The 14,448-nt window shown below is 42.7% G+C and overlaps 1 protein-coding gene across 5 annotated transcripts in view; it reads right to left on the bottom strand.

Moving 5' to 3' along the window:
- The window catches only part of Ttc29 (tetratricopeptide repeat domain 29), a 181,045-nt gene that overhangs the window by 114,108 nt on the left and 52,489 nt on the right, over positions 1 to 14,448 (bottom strand). For all 5 annotated transcript variants that reach the window (XM_011248517.3, XM_011248518.3, XM_011248516.3 and 2 more), the window contains exon 8: positions 3,264 to 3,476. In XM_011248517.3, coding sequence (XP_011246819.1) covers positions 3,264 to 3,476 — 213 coding nt within the window. The remainder of the gene's footprint in view (positions 1 to 3,263; positions 3,477 to 14,448) is intronic.

Raw genomic sequence — 14,448 nt, 5'->3', positions numbered from 1 at the left:
GAAGATACAAGCACTGACCTTAACTGAAGAAGGAAGAGAAAGAGGAAAGAGGAGAGAGGAGGAAGAGGAGGAGGAAGAGGACAGAGGACAGAGGAGGAGGAGGAAGAGAGAGGGGGAGGAGGAAGAGACAGAGGACAGAGAAGGAGGAGGAGGAGGAAGAAGAGGAGAAGGAATCTCTGATATGATAAGCAAAGCATCTGAATGCGATTATGACTGAAAACATCTTACAAAGAAAAGTTCAGTTCTACCTGACTTCATTGAAAAATGGATACCAAACATGTAAGGAAGACTTAGCACCAATCATGCACAACTTCTTAAAAGCAGACCACAGAAAACATTTCCCAGAGCATTTGGTGAGGTCAATCTTATTCTGAGGCAAAGACACCACTAGAGACCAAATCAAGAAGCCCCAACAACAGCATTCCCTATTGATATAGGGGAAATTACACACACACAAAAAATCTAGCAACGACAATCTAGTGACATAAAAAGGATTGTAAATCATGATCAAGAGGGATTTATTCTAGGAGCCCGAGGTTGGTTTAGCATAAACAAATCAGTCCTATCACATTAATAAAACAAAGGACAAAAATGCACGATCATCTCAAATGATGCCAAAAATTATCCCTTAGCAACATCCAGTCTCTTTTCATCCTAAAACTCTCAGCACACTTGGAATAACAGGAAACCTCCCAATGTGTGAGTGGACATCTAAAAAGCCCTCATGGCCAATATCATGTTTAATGTGAGAGACTGAAAACGTTGGTCCTAAGAGCAGAAAAAGAACAAGAAGATCCCATCATTACTTCCATATTTTAGTCAGAGAAACTAGTACAGTGAAGCCACTAGATCAGAAAGGGAGAAAAAAAGGTGTGTTTAGGTCTATGGTCTATTTGTGTGTGCATGCATGTATGCTGAAAGTTTCAAAATATAAAGCTAGATCCTCTTCATGAAACAGAAACAGACCATGGAACTAGATGTGTTCAAACTACTAAAGCTCTTAGATCAACTATAGTAAATTACTGCGGTCTTGGATTAGTCAAAGACATTTTAGTTATAATACTGAAATCTCTTTCTCTCTTTCTCTCTCTCTCTCTCTCTCTCTCTCTCTCTCTCTCTCTCTCTCTCTCACACACACACACACACACACACAATACATGTTGGATTCATCAAAAGTAAAAACTTGTGCTTAGTTGACTACCACCAGGAGGTAGAAGTAACCACAGTACAAGGGATAAAATATTTTCAAATTAGATAGCTGATGAAAGGTTCATGTTACAAATATATAAGGGATTTTTAACAACCCAACGATAGATGAAGAACACAACTGAAATGTGCAAAGCTGGCGGAAGTGGCCGGAGAGACCAGCCTTCTGCAAGCTAGTGATGCTCAGAAAGTAAACAGGGAGTGATCACATGACTCAGCAATTCTCTTGGGTGTGCACCCAAGAGAATTCAAAATGTACAAATAGCTCCACTAGGGCAATGGAGCAGCTCAGATGTCCACCAGATGATGAGCATATGATGAAGGCGTGTGAAAACCATACGGTGAAGTGGTATTTGGTATTTGGTGGATGTATGAAAGACAGAAGCCATGATTTATGCTTCAAGTTGTGTGTGTGTGTGTGTGTAAGGGGGGGGTATATTTTTTTTGCAATCTGAGAAGCCCTTTATTATTTAATTTATTATTTATTATAAATTCCCTATAGTCAGATACTTGGGAAATTGTGATAAATGTTTAGTTAGAAATAACAAGGAAATAGCACAGCAACAGATCTTAAATATCTTCAAGTGCCATAGTCCACAGATGCTGTTCTGTAGGTGCTCAACTGGCACCTTACACCCTGGAGAAGGATCTGGGCCTCAGTGGATGTGCGTGTCTCTTGAATGCTATCTAAAGCCAACATGGGAGGCACATACTTCTTGACTTCCATTCCTTTCTCAACTACGCTTCCACACAGAAAGTGTGGGGCTAAAGTAAGCTATCTTCTCCTACTGCACATGCTGTTTACTGAGATTTTTGTCTAAATCTTCTGTGTGGTCGAATCTTGTGCTGACGCTGGCACCCTGGCTGTGGATCTGTGCTCACATTCGCTGCCCTAGAGAAGACGTGGGCCACTTTTATGCAGAAACAGTTTATTTGATGAAATTCATCTTTTGGTGATGGAAATTTTCTTTAAACATCTCAACTAAAGTTTTTGTGAATAACAGAATAAAAAAAAGCTCAAATGCTTACTTTCCTCTAAACTAAATTAAAATCATAGCCCAAGGTCAGTCCTATTCACCCCAAATAAGCCAACAGCTACTTATCAAATGAATTCACTAAATATATCCATGAGTCAACCCTGCAACTTTCTTACCCCTTCCATGGGAAAACTTCTCTATTAGAAAATTACTGTGGTGATGTGGTAATGCAAGGGGTATTTTTCTTTGCATGTTATAAATTAAAAGTTCATAAGTTTATGCTCCATTTTCATTATGTTTTATACAGCAAAAGATGCTGTAAGATATTAAGGATATGAGCCGCTTTCCCCAAAGCATTTTTTACTGCTGAGAGTGTGAATGAGAGTCATATGGGCATCTTGCCAGCCTGCAGACTCTGATGCTGCCAGTCTGGGGTGGGGCAGACTATGACTTCCATAGCATGCCGCCTCTCCTAGTGATGCTGATAGTGCAGGACCAATAGCTGAGCTTTGAGAGGCAAAGGCCTAAAGTATATTGCAGTGCTAATTTCCTGGTTACTCCTAACTAAACATTTATAACAATTTCCCAAGTATCTGACAATAGGAAATTTATAATTAAAGGGTTTCTCAGATTGCAGAAAATCTCTCTCTCTCTCTCTCTCTCTCTCTCTCTCTCTCTCTCTCTCTCTCTCTCTCACACACACACACACACACACACACACACACACACACACACACACACATACACACACGAGAGAGAGAGAGAGAGAGAGAGAGAGAGAGAGAGAGAGAGAGAGAGAGAGATGACCTTATCTCCTCTTTGTGGGTTCCCTGTTTACAAGAGTACCCCCAGTGGATTGTAATTTTGGAAATAAAGCTTTCAAGAAACTAATGGATTTCTCGTTGTCAGCACCGAGGCCTCCTTCTGCCTCACAGCGGACTCTGAAAGCTTGTTGATGGCTTTTGTCTTTGCATTTCACATGAAATAATTACCTAAGACGTGCCAAGTTTTACTTCTCCCCTGGGAGAGCTAGAGTCTGTCCACTGAGGAGAGCCCCGTGAGAGCGGCTTCACCACTCACCTTCTCTGGCTATTTCAGAAGCTTTTATTAGGATTTTGATGGCCTGTTTGTAGTCTTTGTTTTCCAGCATCCTGTCTGAGAGCAATCTGTAGGTCCTCACGAGACTTTCACAGGCCACCAAGTTGAGAAGCTGGCCCGTACCATCCTTCCAGAGCCGTCCGTGTGTCAGTTCATGGAATGCTTCATAGTGCTCTGCAGCCTTCAGGAGCTCACCTGAAGAGTAAAAGCCATTCGTAAATACAAAAGTGCTGTCCAAAACTTGTTCTTAAGAATTTGTGTAGTGCCAGTGCTCCTCCCAATGGGGAGAGTTCTAGGCGGTGGGATATGTGTGTTGTCAATGCTCTCAGCGCTGCTCTTAAAGGGCAGGGACAGAAGCAGAACCACGCAGTGCAAAGCCCTTGGAAGTGAAGAGCATCGGCCTCGAATGGGACCTCAGATTCTTGTTAGACATGTTCAAGAGTGGTAACCTCAGCAATGGAGATGCCTGCTATTGTGCATGCTTAGAGACAGCGTGAAGGCCTGCGAACAGTTACTGGCTTCATTACATTGGCTAGTGTCTCCAGAACACCGTGCATTCCCCTACTGCACCACCGAACAATCTGGTGGAGCGAAATTCACATGGTTCCATTTTACAGAAGTCAGGGTGGAGGCTCAGCACCTCCTTGCGTGCTTAGGGGGCAGTGCAAGCGAAGGTTTTCCAGAGCCCATGCCAGCCTCCATTATCCTCATTGCTTTCCCAAGATGGCAACTGCCTCACTCTTAGAGAGCATTTAGATATCATTGCCCTGACTGTATAATCTGTCCCTAATTGTTACTCTGATTCTGCTCTTGAGACGACTATTATTGACTTCCCAGACCAACTGAGAGTGTTGGCACACCCCTGCATAACACCAGCACTTGGGAGCTGCCATGAGAGAACCAGGATTATAAGTAGGAGACTCTCTTAGGTAAGACAGTGTTTAAAAAAAATACATCAAAATAAGAATAACATGTCCAAAGAAAGGTAAAGGATGTGGAGAATCCATAGCAGCTAGGTGGTAGAAAAACACGGTAAAATCCTGGGCGGCGTGGGTGCTTCCCATCTGTGCTGGGGTGGGAAGGAAACGAAAGGTACAGAACCCAAGGCAAAGGGTCCTGCAGAGCTGCTTAGAAACTTATCAGACAGCCTTGGAAGAGAGGAGAGAGCACAGCCATAAATTGATATTACCAAAGAATGTTTCACTTCATAGGTTCTTACAATAAATGAAAATATCAGAAAACAACTATAGGTAAAATCAGTCTGTCTGGGAGCAAATGGTATGGGAGCAAAAGGTATGGAAGGAAAAGATATGGGTGGTGGGTGGTTTGGGTTTTGATTTTCTTTTTTCTTGTATTTTTTTCCCCCTTTCTACTTATTGGTATTTTGTAGAATTGCTATTACTATAATGTTTATTTTGCAATACGAAATAAACAACAGAAGTCATTTAAAAATAATTCCCAATCTCCTCTCTGCTACAGGTGCAGATGGCGGACGCTCGCTGTTCCAGCTGTCTTTCCTTGCAGTGGATCCTTTCTGTACCTCCTGAGAGGCCGACAGAGTTCTCCATCTTTGCCTTGGAGCACCTCTCACTGGAAACACCTTCCTGAAATACCCATGGCCCTCATTTTTTTGGGGTGGGGAGAGTGGGGTGGGGGTGGAATATGTGTGTGTTATGTTTCCTTTGCCAACTATATTTCTGCTCACAAAGTGTAGCTTCATAGCTCTGGAGACCTGTGTACAAAAGCTCCTCTTTCTTCTCCAGTACCCAACTATTCATGAAGTAGAGACACATTTTTCTCTTGGGCCATGTGATTAGAGAGTAGTAGATACAAGAAACTGAAAAAAAAATCGGGAGTTCCATCAGAGGTATGGATGGGGGGAAGAACAATAAAAGAGAGGGCTCTCTAGATTTCGCAGTTTATTTAAATGAGATGCAAACGAGGAGTGGTGGTTTAAATAAGTGGGAGGTGATAGCCTTAACCAAATTTGAGAGTGGAAGTTGAAGGCGGGGAGAGGTGGAGGTGAACCAGAGAACAGGAAGGTGGGAAAGAGCAAAGATAGACGGCCCTTTGCTGTGAGTCTCAGGGGCTGTTAGGTTTTCTGGACAAACCCCATGTGTGAGGAAGAATAAAACTTGCAAGGTTTTGGGGACCCTGGTCACTCTGAAGGGCCACCTTAGGGTAATCAGAAATGGTGTTTTTGTATGAATTGGGGGTTTTTTGAACCTTTGGGGTTAGTATACTGATACTGCCAAGTTCAAGACTGTCTGGGATTCATGTCTCCATAAGGAAGGGGCCTAAAAAGCTGGATGGAAAACAGGAACCTCCTTTCCTGGGTGAGTAAGACATTGGTCAAAACAAAGGTGTTCTTCCCCACACATTATCTTTTAAATGTCTCCCCAGACTGTTGAAGTAGAGATAATTTCCATTTTCTCACAAATGGGGAAATGGAGGTTCGCAAAGATGACTGCGATCTGTAAGCCACATTTAAATTTGTTATGACTGGTGGTTGAACTCCTGATCCTTAAAGCTCCATATAACTGGTTCTACCACATCAGATTCGGCACCACGGACTAGGTCAGGAACTTACGCCGCCTCACTTACAATTGCAGACATACATCTCTTATGTTAAAAGCAATGCTGGAGTTAATGCGTACTAGTCTCTTCCAGGCCTAAAATAGTGCCACTCAACTCAGGCTGCTCCTGCAACAATTAAGAAAAAAAAAAAAAAAGGATGCACCAACCCACTATGAACTTCTGGCTCTTCCTGAATACCCTGAAATAGAATCAGTTCTCCCAAAGCCCGATTTTCTCCTCAGCCTCGTGGGAACATCTCAAGGACACCTGGAGTTCTTTGCATGTCTCAGATGTAGTGGCTTCTGCCATCCAGTCATGGCTTCAACCCTAGTTTCTGTTCAGAAGGGCTTTTACAGAAGTAGAGTCTCCTAGCCTTTCTCCATTGTAAGGTTTCATTTCTTAAATTATGTCATACAATTAAATAAGACAGTAATGATTTGATTCCAATGACTGTCTAAAGGCTGGCATGAACTCGAAAGCACACATTATAATACAGAATAACACTTGACTGAAAATATTAAAAGAGATACCTCTGCTGTGAAAAGGGTATAGTAATTTAAATGCAGTCACTCCCTTGAAGCAGGATCAACAATGTTATGATTTCTGTCCAATCTCTGTCCAACAACAGCAAGATCCATAGTAATCATTTTGCTTTATGGGTGTCTGTTTCTAGTTAAATAGGCATTGATTGAAATACAATGCAGATTGCTTTTATCTGGAAACTTTCACAACATTACTGAAGTATTGGGAGAGGTCATAAATAACAATCACTTTGACAAAGCTAAGCATAAACACCAGGGTATCAGTTACTTTTGATGCTGTGATAGAACACCATGACGAACTTTGAGAAGGGGGAGTTTATTTGGGATTATGGTTCCAGAAGGCAAGAGTCCATGATGATGGAATAAAGGAAGCCAGTGGTGGGCATGGCGGTTGGAGCAGCAGCTCTGAGTTCACATCTTTACACTCTAGCATGAAGCAGGGAGAACAAACCAGAAATAGCTCATCCTCCAGCAACACACTTTCTTCAACAACCCTTCACCATGAAAACTTCCCAAACTGCACCATTACCTGGGAATCAAGTGTTCAAATACCAAACACTATGGGGCTAGCTCATTGAAACTATTACAGCTAGATTTTCAAATCTGGCTCATAGGATTCTTTATAACGGCCTTGAACTGTTCATATGCAATCTACCCTTCATTTCTAAATACAATTTAACACATCAGGACCTACAGAGATCTTTCTAGATCCCACTGGCAGTCTTTTAGAAGAACTAGAGTGAGTAGGTGTTTTGTTTTGTTTTGACCCATGTCTGAATTCTCAAGTGTGGACATTATTTTCCACTGAGGAACAGTAAGAGAGGGTGGTGAAATGATTGAACCAGGTACCACAAAAATAAAACTTAGTAGAAGCCTCATATCCATTAAACGTCTCTGAGGGGAGGGGATTTCGATCACACGGCAGCAGGATCATTAGCAAACCCTCAGCACTGTAATATCAGGGTACCAGTGAGAGACATGCCAAGTACTGCTGAGCTGAGAGCCGGGGGTGCATGGTGGAAATGCACAGTGCTACTTCCTGTGAGCCAGGGAAGAAAACAGGACCCAAACGCCCCCGAGGGATGGAAGGGGGTCCTCCATAGACACGACCAGTGCTCAGTTTCCTTCAAAACTATGAAATAACATTGTAAAACACATCTTAGGTGGACCTTGTGAACACCTGGCCAGGACAGGCTTATAGACAGAGGGGGTCCAGCCTCGGCTTTATTTTGTTTGCTTTTAATAATTATATGACATCTACATAAGCAATAAAGACTTCCGTGTGCTTTTATAGTTTTCCACCCCAAGCAAAGTGTGCTCCTAAAATAAATGCACTCTAAGGGTGCTTCCTTGTATCCAGGGCCCACACGAACAAGAAACCCATGCACTTATTTAAAAACACCAACAAAAGCCAGACAAAGCTGCTCTAAACTGCACAGTGCTTGGTAGGATGTTATTGGTAGAATGTTAAGATGAACACATTGTGGGAAAAATACAATTTTATATATTTGGACATTACCCAAATTGTGGCTTCTCCTTTTCTGCACGCCATCTCTGAAAGTTTATAGATATTTGTTGTCTCACAGCAGATGTCTAGAACAAATATTAAGCAAAGGGAAATGTATATGATCTCTCCCGTTTTAGTTTTTTTTTTTAAAGTAGGAAGATTGACTAGATATTAACACAAATGGGTTTAAATGTGAAGCTGCCATAAAGGCAGGAACATAAATGTAATTCTCCCAGCCGCTATTTTGATGCACATTTTTGATTCCATGAATATTTTATGAAATGGCCCAAACTAAAGCCATATAACATTCCTGCATTACTGATGCCTGCGCCCGTAAGCTACGAACATTAGAGGCATGATTGAATGCATTAAAATGAACTCATTCAGCATTGCATTGATTACTTGAAGGGGGAGGGGAACGGGAAAAAGAGAGAAGGAAAAAGAGGGAAAGGAAAAGAAGTTGTTCCACTTCAGGAAACCGGCACCTGCTGAGAGACTGGGGTGAAGGCACGTCCGAATACAGCAACGCTTCATAAAATGTGACTCATGCCAGCCCTGACATTAATTAGGCAAGGTGTTAATTATGTCCAAAGATGGCTGCTGAGATTGTTCAGGTAATTTAAAATGTCACAGTCCCTAAGATGCAGAAACCTGGCCTGCTTTAGCTCCATACATCAGCAAGTCTGAGAGTAACTAATTATTTCTTTTTCTCTCAACTTGTACATTTGCCAGTAAAAACAACACTGCAGAACAATTGCTTGGAAATAATTTGACAGGTCCACGAGGCCCACTTCCTCTGCGGCTCAGGCGTGCATGGGAAGCATATTTAATTCTAAACTGTGCACGCTTGTTGAAGACTTTAGGGAAATATTCCACTTTAGTTTAAAACAACAACCCAAGGAACAATAAAGCTTTATGTATATTATGTTGTGTTTTAATCTGGGACAACTGGCCATCTTTGGCATAAATTACTATCCTGTGCGATGTAGACACAGAATGTGCTAAAAGCAATACTGAGTAGTAGCAAAAAGAGAAAAATGTTACTGCTCTGGTGTAAAAACAAAAGACTTTGGTTTCCATTTTGGCTTAACTGCAGAAGCAATTTACATCATCTTTCCATATTTACATTCAATTACAATCATTACAACAGCACTATACATGCTGACATAGCTGAGCCTCACCACCCTGCCAACACGAAGGATAGATTTCCATCATTTGTCTCTTGTTGGGGGGAGATTTGCTGTGTACTCCAATCCACTGTAAACCATGGCAAAACGGAGTGCTAGAAGACACAGGTTTACGTCCATACTCAGTAACATCCCTAGTAAACAGGGCAGAAAACGGGCCTGTAAGTTTCAGGAAGCTACTGTGAGATACACAGCGGGGACTTTGACAACTGGTTCTTTCCAACAGATTTCATGGGGGCTCTGGGAATGCCACAATCCACTAGGTAAAGAATGATTCTCACTAAAGGAGAGAGTGAAGAGTGTTCTCAGAAGGCAGGCGTGTGTGGAAGTATCTGTGTGTGTATGCCTGTTTGTGCTTGCCTGTGCACTATATGTGTGTGTGTCTGTATGTCTCTGTGCATGTGTGTGTATATGCATGTCTGTGTGTGTCTGTGGGTCCTCTGGATGTTGCATGTGTGCACTGTACGTGTGTGTCTGTGAGTCTGTGTGTGTGTGGTAGGTGTGTGTTGTCTGTATGTGTCTGTGTGGGGGCATGTTGGAGTGTGAGATCAGGAGCCGCACAAAGGCCTCTACTATGAGGCCTGGATCAGGGTAAAGCCTGCCTTGATCTTCAGAGCCCCTGGAGGAAGTGCTGTTAACAGTTGCTGTTTGGATATTTGTGTAGCCCAACTGTAGTCTGTGTGCAAGCATAACTGCTAAATGCCAACGGTTGGTGTCTGGGTTTGGGGATTTTAGGTGACCGGTTAAATGTGAATGAAGTTTTTTTCTTCTCCCCTAAGCCTTGCTTATTAGCTCTTGGCTTTGGAGAAGAGAGTCTTTGGAATCTGCCCTAGTCAAAGGATGGGCCCTTTGGTGCAGTCAGGATAGGATAATATTATTTGGAGCTAGGTCCCTGGGGCTCACCATAAAATTACATCTTGCCCTTGGTTCCTGCTGTCTTTCCTCTGCTTCCTGTCTTTCTTGAAGCGAGCAACTCTGCTCCTCTCCTCCTTCTCTAGCATGAGGTCCAATCTCACCTCAGGTCCAAAGTAGAGAAACTTCTTCAGCCATGACAGGAGACAAATCCATACCTCTTTGAACTGCTTGTCACAGCTATAAGAAGTCTGAGTGATAAATTTTCTTTGCTCTTAATCATATATAAAGCTGCAGATATCAGATTGTCTCAAAAATTAAAAAAAAATATGTAAAACACTAGGTTCAAAAACCCTGATGTAGTGGAGCAAGCTGGAACCCTAGCCCTTGAGAGGTAGAAGTGGGAGGATGGAGTTCAAGGTCATCCTTAGCTATATAGTGCGTTTGAGGCCAGCCTGGGTTACATGAGACTCCATCTCAAAAACAAAGGTAAGCCTTTGTTGAATTTATACACATAAAAGTCATGTTCCTCATTAATAAAACTTGTAGGATTTCAAATTTTCTTCATATAATTATTTTACTTTCATGCTTTTACTTTATTTAAAAGTTCCTACTGTAATATTTAAGTTTAAAAAAACTAGGAATTTAACCCAATAATTTGTGAATACTGGGCTAGCACTGTATCAGTCGCTGCCCTACATGTGCAAGTACCCAAACATCCCAAGTAAAAATCCTGCTGGGTGCAGATCAAGGCCCAGTCCTGACCTTGGCACGAATGAGAAGCATTTCACAGTTAGCACAGCATCACCCTTACGCAATCCACAGCCATCCACGTCACTCATGATTTTAAATGAAGCGCATTCTGCCTCATTTGAGTATGCTCATATGAGCAAAGAGAAAGATGCGGACGACTGTCTGCAAGACTCACTATCGACAATCAACACGTGGGTGAGGAGAGAGGGCGCCTTTTCTCCTCCACATCTTCACTTAGGTGGACAGTGAACATGGTATTTGGGATCTTACACAGGGAGAGCCCCTAACCGGCTGAAAGTGTTCTGCTTAGGGGAGCAGGAGGGACATGAACCACATTGGTTGAACACTTAGTAGTTGCCAGACAGGATTCTCATGACATGTTCTCTTCTTACCTGCTTCCTGCCCTTCTCTCCCTCCTTCTCTCCTTCCCTCCCCCTCTCTCTCTGTCTGTCTCCATCTCTCCCTCTCCTCCCCTCTCTCCCCATGTCCTCATCTGACCCTGAAGCATTAGCAGCGGTGTGCCCACACCTTAGGGCTACAGTACCAGCCTTTGGGACTGTCCTGCTTGCAGCTCCTGGGCAAGGCCCTTGTGGAAGGCGCCACAGGCTTCATTTCTTTTTCCTTTCCTTTCCTTTCCTTTCCTTTCCTTTCCTTTCCTTTCCTTTTCCTTTTCCTTTTCCTTTTCCTTTTCCTTTCCTTTTTTCCTTTTTTCCTTTTTCCCTTTTCCCCCTTTCTTTTCCTTTCCTTTCCTTTCCTTTCCTTTCCTTTTCCTTTTCCTTTTCCTTTTCCTTTCCCTTCCCTTTTTTCCCTTTCCCCCCTTTTCCCTTTCCTTTCCTTTCCTTTCCTTTCCTTTCCTTTCCTTTCCTTTCCTTTCCTTTCCTTTCCTTTCCTTTCCTTTCCTTTCCTTTCCTTTCCTTTCTTTCTTTCTTTCTTTCTTTCTTCCTTTCTTTCTTTTTAAAATTTAACCAATAGTTTTATTGTTTTATTGGGTATTTCCTTTATTTACATTTCAAATGTTATCCCCTTTCCTAGCTTCCCCTCCGAAACCCCTCCCCATCCCTTTGCCCCTCCCCCTGCTCACCAATCCACCATTCCTGCTTCCTGGCCTGGCATTCCCCTAGGCCATCCTCTGCTACATATGTAAGCTAGAGCCATTGATTTCTTGACCTCAGGTTACAATCCCCCCTTTCGCAGGTGCCTGCTGAGCTCTGTTAGGCAACACCAGCCTGACTCAGTTTAGCTGCAGCTCTTGCTGAGGAGAGGGTCTCAGCCCCGCGCTGACAGCTGCACTTCCAGGAGCTCAGTAACTTTGGGGCTTGGTGTCTGCCTTTTAATTTATTTGCCTATTGTTAGGTTCCCCCTCCTTTTCCTCCCCTTTCCTCTGCTCTACTCCCCTCCCTCCCCTTCCCTCTTTTCCTTCCTTTGATATGGAACGGAGTCCCTTGTCCCATTGAAGGCTGTTGACACAGTAATTGGAAAGCATTTGCGCTCCTCCGCAGACACAGTTTGGGGGCAGTGTTTCTCAGCAGCAGAGGTAATACCGGCCCAGAGCAGTTATCCACTGCACAGGTGGCTGCAGGCTTGGTGCAGCCAGCCAAGGCCTCCTTGCAAAGCTTTCAAACAGAAAACCCTGCTGCAGAGCCAGCACCTCTGAACCAGGCGGGGCTTCCTCTCTGCATTAAACAGTAAATAATTAAAACCCCCTGAAAAAGGCAGGTAAAATACAAGCTACAATGTCAGTAACACAGACATGAAAGAGAAAGGGGAAGAAAATGAATTTAAAAAAAGAGAGAGAGCAGTGAAATAATTCATTTGAAGCTTTAATAAAGTTCCATTTGCAGACTTGTTTAAAGATATATCAGACTTCAGGGATGTAACCCAATTACATTTTTATTCTAAGTTCCATTCAAAGATCCTGGACTTTGATTCTTTAACACAGATCAAACATGGTATAATTTTCTCCTGGTTATCAATACTTAAAAAGAAGCTCTTCATTAAATACTGTAAGGTCTTACGAGTGTGTACACAGAGTAGGTGGATAATACACTGAGACGACCCAGAAAGGGGACAGTCACAATCTGTCCAGAAGCAGCAGTAGAACCCACTTGGTTTCTTTAGAAACGTTTGAGTGACTGAGCGTGGCTTACAGACCTGAGAGTGCCCGAGTTTCCACAGTATTTGGTCAGGAGGCACATCTCCAATTAGTTCCTGGGGTTGATGGCAGAAATGAAGTGTGGGATGAAAGAGCTTGAGTCAGGTAAAGTCAGAGCCATACCAGAGAGGGGCCTCAGACCATCCTGCCTCAGTCTGGCCTGCCCCTGCAAGGTCTCTTGTAGTTTTGGAGCCCCAACTCCAGCCCCCAGGGCTCATTTCAAATGCTTGTCTGCAGAGCTTTATGCCTTGTAAGGCCTCTTCCTATTGGAAACGGAGGCTCTTCCTGGACAACTTTCCTCAAGAAGATATTTAAGACACACCTTTAAACGTGATTTAGAAGCAGACATGTGGACTTACCCAGTTGTTTACGTCTTTGGAGGCTGGGATTGAACCCAGGGCTGCGTACGTGCTAAGCACGAACTCTGACAACCGAACGATATCTCAAGTCCTTTCGTTGTTTTTTTTTTTAACCAACAAAAAACCAAAACTATAATGAAGGGAGAGAAATTCTCCAGGAACTGGCTTAGTTGTGCAACAGGTTTGGCTAGGACTCAGCTACAGTAATGGAAAAACCTAAATGGAGCTTTGCAAGGGGTTCTGAGAGGGTTGGGGTTGTTTGTTTGTTTGTTTGTTTGTTTGTTTGTTTTTGCTTTTGCTCCTCCTCCAGAAGCCTGCAGCGCCCTCGGGCATCTTCATGCTTTCCTGACTACTGCTTTGGTAAAAGGCCTTTGCACTTTGGTAAAAGTGCACTTTCTCTTGCAGCAGCTGTGTGTAGGGGAGGCGTCACTGTAAAGGACTGAAAGCTGACTCAAGGCAATGTAGATGGAGACATCGTTCAAAGCCCCCAGTCCTCCTACAGTGCTTGTCAACAACCTATTAACAGCAAATAACAAACACAGCTGTTCTCACCAGTGTTAACACGTGAGTAAAATCCCAGGACAGGAAAATGTAACACTGGACATAGGGTGACCAGTATAGAAAAAACAGATGAGTTCAAAAACATATCAGCAGAACTGAAACTCTTGGGGGAAATCTCAGAATTTTACTGACAGTGACATCATCCATCACTTGAAATCTGTTTCTTTTGCTTTGTTCTTTTCTCTACCTGTTGGTGTTTTTATGCAGCTGTAAGAATGGATGTAAGTTTCGTCTGATTCACTTCATTTCATACGGGTTACCTCCAAGCTGTGTGTTTTCATAACAGCCTTGTAAAAGCCTGTATATTGTTATATTACATTCCAAAATCATTTCAGTCCTATTGAAGCTAGGGTCCAATTCTTCTTGGGCGTCATTTGTAAACATAACTTTTAAGTGGATTTAGCAATTATTTTTACGCAGCATCACCATCAATACACACAAGCAGTGTTTCAAAGAATCACGATTGCTTTTTCTTTTTTTCTTTTTCTTTTTTTTTTTTTTTTTACATAAATAAGTGCTGAATGGCTCTTCACAATTACTCAAATTACTGTTTAAGCCACTGATTCTCCTGTGAAGTCAGTCTATTAGGTCTTGGGCTAATTGTTTGAGCTTTTCCTAAGTCAAACCATCAGAACACTTTCTCGAGTGATATACCTTTTTACGTGGAATCCATGTAC

The sequence above is a fragment of the Mus musculus genome, chromosome 8 (genome assembly GCF_000001635.26).
Source record: "Mus musculus strain C57BL/6J chromosome 8, GRCm38.p6 C57BL/6J".
In the NCBI taxonomy this organism is placed as follows: domain Eukaryota; kingdom Metazoa; phylum Chordata; class Mammalia; order Rodentia; family Muridae; genus Mus; species Mus musculus.
The sequence above is the reverse complement of the archived record's forward strand: the minus strand, read 5'-3'. Positions and strand labels throughout refer to the sequence as shown.